The 9442-nt window shown below is 49.7% G+C and overlaps 1 protein-coding gene across 1 annotated transcript; it reads right to left on the bottom strand.

Annotated features, from left to right (window-relative positions):
• Positions 1-4452: 4452 nt before the first annotated feature.
• Positions 4453-8837, bottom strand: LOC308154148 (putative ribonuclease ZC3H12C; the record flags this gene model as incomplete). The annotated part of the gene is made up of 7 exons (XM_080527324.1): positions 4453-4637; positions 4917-5444; positions 5571-6257; positions 6549-6655; positions 6938-7172; positions 7374-7513; positions 7840-8837. The coding sequence occupies 7 exons, from the start codon at positions 8835-8837 to the stop codon at positions 4453-4455; spliced, it is 2880 nt and encodes a 959-aa protein (XP_080383450.1).
• Positions 8838-9442: the final 605 nt, after the last annotated feature.

Raw genomic sequence — 9442 nt, 5'->3', positions numbered from 1 at the left:
TACCAGATCTGGATGGATGGATGGGTGGAGGGAGGGAGGGAGGGATGAATGTTGGATGGATGGAGGGATGGATGGATGGAGGGATGGATGGAGGGATGGATGGATGAATGTATGTAATAAAGGATATCCAAAGGGAAGCCTGTGGTGTCATGTGATGGAGTAATACAGCTGCAGAGGATTGGACTGTGTGGATTTATTGCTCAAGGACGTGTGTGTTTGTTTGTATTCAAACACATATCGAGATAAGCTTTTGAGCTAGTGTCAGCTGAGCTGATAAGAGTGTGATATAGATAAGCTAATCTATCGGAGTGTGTGTGTGTGTGTGTGTGTGTGCGCGTGCGTGCGCCCCCCCCCACTGCCTCAGTGTTTTGTACCCTGTCACCATAGATGGTTTTCTCTGCCTACCCGCTCGCAAAGGGCCCAGGATGACAGACACACAGACATGTTACAAGTGTCTGCCTGTCTGTCCATCAGTATGTGTGTTTCTCAGGTGTACATGAGTAGTTGTTGCTGAAACAGAAACCTTGGGCCTCGTTGGCCGGGGAGCGTAAACGTCAGTCCAGTATGCTGGAAGTGATATTGATTGCTAGCGATCCGTCCGCTGGAAGTGGTGTTGATTGCTAGTGGAGAGAGAATTGAGGGAAACAAACGTGTTTGAAGATGTTTGAAGATCCTTTTACTTGGCCTCCTCTGCTTTAGACCCACGTTCATGTTGTCTGTTCTTTACCAAAGTCGCTCTGTACTCTGGAACAAAAACTCTAAGGGCCGGTTTCACAGACAAGGCTTAAGCCTAGTCCTGGACTAAATCACACTTTCAATGTAAAATCTCCATTGAAGATGCTTTTTAGTCCAGGATTAGGCTTAAGCCTTGTCTGTGAAACTGGCCCTAAATGATTCAGGTGAGATGTTGAGTCAGTAGTGGTGGCATTTCTGCAGCATTGGGTGGGATCATCTAGATCCCAAGTGAATTGACCATTTGATGTGTCCCAAGCCAACGCAACGCTCCATGGTCACTTCTGTGAGTCAGTCTTCACTGGGTGGACGGTGTGGACTGTTGTTTATAGATGAAGTCTTACTCTAGGACTATTAGATGAGCACAGAGGTCAAGGGTGAACATTTTACTTTAATTCTACCTATTCAGTCTTGGAGACAAACATATATATATACACACACACGTCTTGGAGTTCTGCAGATGATATATTTTTCTCCAGTGTGTGTATAGAGAAAGGCCAATGTATTTTTTCAGACCTTCTGACCTTTTGTCACCTAAGCCCTTTTATGTCCCTTTTTCTCAAATTGACTCCAGCTTTGTGGAAAATGTTACTGATGCATTTTGCGTTAGCGAGAACTTAGTCTTTTTTTTATTTTATTTGCGACATGAAAATGATCCTTGGTATTATTTATGTTGCTCTCGATAGCTGGTTTATGTTGCGATTTTAAAGCCTAAAAAGCACTTGTTTGGATTGCAAGGACACTGAAGAGGGCTCGACCCCAAACCTGCCTTTTAGTTAACCCAGAGAGTGTCTGTATAGAGGGGTTGTACTTGCCATAGCAGGAAAAAAATACTGTGCTTCCAACTGATATTTTTGTAATGTATTCTACCAGCATGCATGCACGACAGGCGAGTCCTCACTGGTGGTGAAGACCCTCTTTCTACATGCCACCATCCCCAATATCTGTGTGATGCTGTAAGAGTCGGGTCCGTCCTAGTGGCTGAGTGTTGGCCCGGTTGTGTCACCTCCCATAAAGGCAGCATTACTCTGCTGGGACCAGCTGTCATGTTTGCGGTTCAGTTTTTCCTTATGTTCATATTAGCGTTCTGGAAGATCGACGAGGCACAGATGATTCACAATAAAAGTTTCAAATTGAGTTTCTGCTTTTTCTTTCTTTTTTTTCTCCTTCAGAAATGTCTGACGTTTACAAGATGTAGTGTTAGAATACTGAGTGTTGTCATATTAAAGGGGCAATCTGGGATTCAAACAACAAAGCCCCACCACTTTATTTGGTAAACAGCTGAGAAATGTAACCACTTACAGATACATCAATGGAGCTGTGGATACAAGGACAGACACCAATGTACCAATCCCAGATTGCCCCTTTAACTGTTTATATTTCAATGTTTTCTACCCTGACTTAACGGTGATGAATCTTGTTTTAATTGTGCGAACAGTGATTTCTGAACCTGGTTAAGTATACACAAGGACAGTTCATATTTTCTTTATTCTACCATCATAATTACATTCTCTCGGGATTTCTCTCTTAAGAACATGTAAGGATATGACCTGGTTACAAATGGACATTTCTAAATGGTTTCTCAAGGTAAACACAATTGACCAATCCAGTAAGATAGCTACAGTCCACTGGTTGACTTGTGTACATCACATATTTGGCACATACAGTAAATGTTGTTCTGCTTAAGTACAACATGAAATTCTATGTCTGGTGTTATGGAATTACTCACTGGTACTATTAACAAGGGTTACCATGATTCACTGTGCACTTCTCATCTGACTTACATGACTGTATGCATTTAAAACTAAACAAAAACGTGGGACGGCTCAGACAATATTAACCAATAGTTAATGAGGAATATAATACAAACTAAGCCAGTTTTAGTTCAAAACTTGACAAACTTGCTCAAAAACAACTTGACCCAATAGAACTGATAAAAAGTCATGGTCAAAACGAACATGATACAATAGAATTAAAGGTAACGCCACACTTACAAAACAAACAAAATATGCATAACAGTTTGCTGAACATAGTTCAGAGTATTGGATGTGTCATAAGCACAATGCCATGTAGTGGCATTACTTTTTGCCCACCCCCCTGCCCTCCCTGACACACAGTGCCACATGGGGCAGAGAGAAGGCGCTTCTTTAAAATAATTTAAAAAAAGGTTTGTACTGACTGCTTATCTCAGGCAGTATTTGACCTATTACATTTCACCCTGCTGGCCTCTCGGGATTCAACCAAACACATTGGCCATCCACAGAAGCTAGGGTATCTCAATGTGATAGGTAACAAACTCCTTCAATAGTTTTTTTATTTTATTTCATTTAATCTAATCTTAGTAAATTGCCTTGTAGTTCTAAGTTAACTAGCTATTAAAATAATTATAAAATGTTGCCAGTAAGATCTCATGATAGTTGTATATGCACTTCATGTATAGCTATATACACAGCTATTCACAAATGAATTACACACCCATGGCAATGTATATTAAACCTCTATTGATTAAGTTAATGATACAATTTGTATCAACAAAGAACAGCTTTCTCTGTCTAGAACAAGGGGCCAGAGACATCCCTCACTAAAACTAAGGTACAAGGCCACGTGGCGGAACACACACGTCTCTACAACTACCACGATACTCTCACAGCATCTCAAATGAGAAGACAACATACTTCAACGTCCTATCATCACCATAACGAACACAAAAAGAGCATTAATTAACACAAACACACACTTAAGAAATAAATAATGGTCTATACATTTACATAAAAGTGTTCACACAATTGAGAATATCATTTTGAACATCCCCCTAAAACCATGATTTTGTCATATATGGTTATAAATTAGTCGGGGTAAATTATAAAAAGCAAAGTAGAAAGTTGAGCACAGAAGACATCCTCTGTGAGAAGACATCAGACATCTTCTCACAGAGGAAGTTGGAAGTTGGGGTGTCTTTGTTATTATTCACAGCAAAAAGGCCTCATTGGCTTTCCATCAGTAATAATATTGACTTTTAGAACAGACACCTAATTCAGCTTGACCATCCATTTCCACACATTTGATTGCCACAGATGTTTCCACAATGTTTCAGAGAGCAAAGGAAAAAGTGCTTTGTGAATCAATGCATAGACTCACCCATTATGATTAACACTTAAGACAAACAAAAGTACAGCAAAATAACTTTTTAACCCTGTTAAACAACTGCTGAGACAAACTGTTGGCATGGATTGAGAGATGACCGTGTCATTGCTCAGTAACAAAACATTTGTTTGACCATACCCATTTCCCTTTCTTATAAACAACCACTACATTTTGTTATCAACCATTTCTTGTTTGTCAAGGTGCAAACACTTCACAGTGTAACCTTCCTATTCTGCATGCCCATGATATGACCGTCATACCAACAGCACTAGCCAGCCTTGGACAGCAGTAGCATTCCCTAGGGCCTAAACCGAGGAGATGCAGAGTCTTAGGGGTGGGTTCACTGATGTGAAACATTCACAGCATTGCAGGTAGAAATGCAACATAGAGCAGACATGATTCCCTATTCCACATGACAGACATACCTGTTCTACACAGCACATTTCAGTCTGGACACTGCCAGTGTTGCCAGATGGGATTGTTTTCCAGCCTAACCATAGTCTAAAAGCCGCCCAATGTGATCATAAGTAGCCCAATTGGGCGGGAATACGCCAATCTGGCAACACTGGCCCCTGCTCAGTAGGCAGACTGGGACTTCTCAGCCAGGATGGCTGCAGCCAGCTGCTGGGCGTCTGTTATGTGGGGGCTGCGCCCCATCACACGGCCCACCAGCTCAGAGGGGAAGATGTTACACAGGTTACCATACACCTTCTCCCTCATGTCCCCATACGGGCCCAGGCCTGGGGGCTCCTGGTGCATGTGTTGGGGGGCCATAGGGGGATTAGATGGATGAGGGGTGTAAGCAGCATAGGATGAGTGAGGTGGGGGAGGGGCGTGAGATGGGTGAGGCGGGGGAGGGGCGTGGGAGGACTGGGAGGGATGGAGGATGTGCGACGGGTGAGGAGTCTGCGATGGGTGAGGCGGGTGGGAGGTGTGAGAGGGGTACAGCGGGTAGGGGGTGTGGTTTGGGTGAGGAGTCTGGGACGGGTGAGGCGGGTGAGATGGGTAGGGGGTGTGGTTTGGGTGAGGCGGGTGGGGGCCGTGGGACGGGTGAGGGGCGTGGGACGGGTGAGGCGGGGGAGGGGCGTGGGAGGTGTGTGTGGTACGACCCCAGGTGGCCGTGTGCCAGTCGGACTGGAGGCTCTCCGGTAAGCCCTGGCAGGCGGGGGGGGGGGGCTCATAACGGGGCTGCCGGTAGTAAGACTCCCAGCTGGGGAAAGCCTTCCGAGAGTGCAGCGAGGGCGACCGCTCGAAGAGCCGCGAGTCCGACGCACTCTCCACCCGCGTGGAGGCCAGGCAGCGCCCCAGCGGTGAGCCCGGCGGGTGGGGGGCCGTCTGGGACAGAGGAGGGTAGTCCCCTGGGCAGCTGGAGCGAGTCCCTAAGGCCTGGTGCTGGAGGTGTTGAGGGAGGGGGTACAGAGGGCGCTTCGGGTGGGCTTCCGGGATCTCCTCCTGGCTGTAGCTGGGCCCCCGAGCCAGGCTCTGGTGGTAGCCGTGGAGGGCAGTGGGGCCGGGGGTACGCAGGCTGGCGTTGTGAGCAGGATGGAGGTGGGGTGGCTCGGCCAGGGCTGTGGTATGGTGAGGGTACAGGTGCTGGCTGTGCTGCTGCTGCTGGTGGTGGTGAGGATGGTGGTGGTGGTGGTGGAGGTGGTGGTGCAGGCTGTCCTGCGTTAGGTGGTCAGAGCAGTTCAGACACGACCTCTCGCCAAAGGAGTCACAGTTGCTGCTGCTGCCGCCGCAACTCACACCGCTCTCGCCGCCGCCGCACTCCGATGCCGCCGCCGCCGCCATGCCCGGACGCAGGTCCGTGTCGCCTGGGAACAAGCGACAGTTGGGACTCCTCCGAGTGGCCAGGCTCAGGCCAGAGTAGGCCCGCGTCACAGAGTAATAGCTCAGGTCTGGGGGGTCGACGGCAGAGTACAGGTCAGGGTGGTGGAGGGGCGGGGGGACCCGATGCGGCTGGTCCTGAGGGTAACCAAGGGCCGAGGAGGGGCCACCAGGGGCAGGGGACATGGTCACACTCCCACCACTGCTGCTGCTGCTACTACTACCACCACCACTGCTGCTACAGAGGCTGTTCTTCCGGTCCTCTGTCCTGCCTTTATCCAGCAGCCGGTCCTCCGCCTCACTGTAGGACAGGGCCCGGATGCTGGGGTCCGACTGCCTCTTGGGGACCGCTCGCCTGGTGCCTCCCACCGCCCCGCTGGCGCAGGCAGGCACACTGTGGCTCTTCACCAGGCCGTATTCGCCCTGGCCCTTGGCGGCGGTGGCGGCTGAGGTCTTGGCGCTGGCACGCAGCTCGTCGGCCACCGAGCGCTGGGGCTGGGCGCTCCTCTCCGGGTGGTAGTACTTGCACTTGTGACCGTAAGTGCACTTCTTACCTAAAGACAAAAAAGGGGGGGACATGGGGGACACTGGTGAGCCACTAGAGATTGAGGTCACAGCATCATCATGGCCGTTCTAGTCAATTCAGGATGGAAGTTGATGAGTCGAATCGGACGGAGTGAATCTTAGACATCCTCAATCGGATGACGAAGCTACGAAATATTCCTCCTCCTCACAGCACGTTAGTTAAAGCGAAAATGACATTCCACTGGATACGTTTGTGGATAAGCTCTTTTGATAGGTGAAAGTGTTTGGTGTGTGTGTGTGGGGGGGGGGGGGTTCCTCACCATAAGGGCAGGGCTGCTTCTTGTGCTCGGGCATGATGGGCCTTTTCCTCAGGAAGTTGTCCAAGCTGGGGCCATGACGACCAAGAGGATCATCAGGGGGCATGAACCTGGAGGAGAGGGAGGCAGGGAGAGAGAGAGAGAGAGAATGTGAGAAAACAAGAAACAAAGCAACAGGGAGAGGTACACCGTTGTTATGGAGAGGTACACCCCACTGAAAGAGAGGACACATCTGTCTTCCCACACTTGGTGTTCAACCAACCCATTCCCATTTGGATCAACAATCTTTAATCAGTGTCAGCCAAGCCTTCACATGGTGGCCATCGCCCAATGGACTGAAGCACTGCAGTTGAACAAACAGCTCAAGTCACCGATGACCAATCAACCCTTACTTATCGTTGACGAAAGAGTACATGAGCAGACGCTCGTCGATTAGCTTCTTCCACTCCGGCTTCTCGTTGGCCAGGTCGCGGTAGTTGTCGTTGGAGACGATGATGCCGTCCGACTCGTACGCCAGCTTGACGATGAAGCGGTCGTCGTAGCAGACGACCCTGCGACCCTGGACGCGGCGAGACGGGGTGAACACCAGGATCTTCTCCTTCTCCAGACGCCTCAGAATCTCCTGGTCTAGAGAGAGAGAGAGAGAGAGAGAGAGAGAGAGAGCATGACTTCCTGTAGGAAATGGACAGGGGGTTGCAGTAGTAACACTATGATGTAGGAGAGAAGAGAGAGTGTGAGTGTGCATGTGTGTGTGTGTGTGTGTGTGTGTGAGTGTGTGTGTGTGTGCGTGTGTGCGTGTGCGTGTGTGTGTGTGCGTGTAGTAGTGACCTGTGATGAGGGCATCAGGACGGGACTGCTCTTTCCTCCAGGCGGGCACAAACACAGTGACATCACGGTGACCTCGCTCCAAGAACCAATCAACAGCCAGCTGGATGCCATGGCAGGAAAACACCTCCTTATTGCCATGGCTACAAGAGGGGAAAGAGACAGACATTATGTTCCTACCTTGAACGCTCATCTAGGTTTTGTGATGGTGATGGGACACAGTGCAACTTTCTGACTCAATGTATCAACAATAAAATCATTTTTGGCCCTCTCAAATGTCTATCATAATGAAACTATAATATATAAAGCATTGACTGAACTAAAATGACAGTATTAGATAAATCTACATTAAGGACTTTTTCAACTGGTAGCCAGCATCGTGTACCTTCACAGAACAAGCAGTGCTAAATAGAAAACAACCCTTTGTGGATGTTTGGTACTCAAGGTGACCATCCACGTAGACATTTACCTCATGGCCACGTTACTGCCATCTAGAACCACTGGACGCAGGTTGTCCTTGTCACCTAGGAGGTCTGTTGGACAGGGCGAGTCTGACCGGTGACCGTCCAACGAATCCGAAAAGCCACAGGTGGAGGAGGAAGACGAGGAGCAGGAGGAGAAGGAAATCATGGAGGTGGCCTGAGAGGTAGAGGATCCTGTCGCTTGTTCGCTCTCTGCCTTGCTGCCCAGTTTGACCAGCTCTCCCAGTATGTCATTGATGAGGGTGTCTGGCCCCAGCTTGGCTAGCACCAGCCTGACCATTTCCTCAGTGTAGCCCAGCTTCAGAGCAAACTCCAGCTTGGTCTGGTACTCCTTCAGCGCCTCCTCAGGCCCTGCTGGCTGCTCTAGAGGAGGCTTGGTCAACACCTCCTCAGGCCCTGCTGGCTGCTCTAGAGGAGGCTTGGTCAACACCTCCTCAGGCCCTGCTGGCTGCCCTAGAGGAGGCTTGGTCAACACCTCCTCAGGCCCTGCTGGCTGCCCTAGAGGAGGCTTGGTCAACACCTCCTCAGGCCCTGCTGGCTGCCCTAGAGCAGGCTTGGTCAACACATCCTCAGGCCCTGCTGGCTGCCCCAAAGGCTCAAGGAGAGGCTTGGTCTGGTACTCCCTAAGAGCTTCCCCCAGCTCAGATGGAGGCCCCTCGGACCCCAGGTCTATACAGGGAGTCCTGCAGAGCAGCTGGTGGGTGTTCAGGACAGACCTCCCTCTGTCTGGGTGAGAGGCTGTCCTTTTATGGCCCAGCTCTGGCTCGCTGTCAGACCCAGTGCTCTCCTCGGCCTCCCCAGGTGTAGACGAGCTAATGCTGCTACGGCCACTGGAGCTCTCCTCCTCCTCGCCCTGCTCCATACTGGGCCCCAGGTCCACGCCAGCCTGCCCCCGGTTGGCCCCCTCTACGTGAAGGTACTCAAAATCCAGCCCCAGGTCAAGGATGCGGCCTGCTCCATCCTCCACATGGTCCTTCAGGCCCATGAATCTTTTGTTAACATCCAGCTCTGGGCTGACCACTCCCCGCTCACGCTCTCCACGTCATGAGTGCCTGAAATGAGAGAGCGATGATTTAAAGGGACAGACTAGAGAAACAATATATTCACACCTACAGTATATCATGTCATAGCTATATGTCTGGGTGTAGCCGACCATTATGCATAAGTTCAGTGGAAGAACGAATCCTGATTTCAATTAGAGGAGGTCTCAGTTTTGGACTTCAGTTCAACAGTATAGTTCAACTTTGGATTTAATACACCCCTGGAGGACTAGTAACAGCTATTGAAGCCAAGACCCTAAAAGGCTCTTGCAGGTGTCTGTCCAATATTCATATGATCTCTCATTTGTGTTAGATCAGGCACTTGTGTCAGTTGCTTGTGTAAGTTGCCTGTTTCCTTTAAAAACTACAGCACTACTACAAGTCCATAAACACAGCCTCCCCAACCAGCACTGCTTCCCTCCCCGGTGACCTCATTTTGTTCAGCTCAGCATTCAACACCATCAACCCCTCCAAGCTGGTCATCAAACTCAGCGCCCTTGGCATCAGCAGCTCCCTCTGCAACTGGACCCTGGACTTCCTGATCAACAGA

This window comes from Nansenia antarctica (assembly GCF_963989245.1).
Source record: "Nansenia antarctica genome assembly, chromosome: 3".
In the NCBI taxonomy this organism is placed as follows: domain Eukaryota; kingdom Metazoa; phylum Chordata; class Actinopteri; order Argentiniformes; family Microstomatidae; genus Nansenia; species Nansenia antarctica.
Note: the sequence above shows the minus strand (reverse complement) of the source record. Positions and strands in the feature narration are given on the sequence as shown.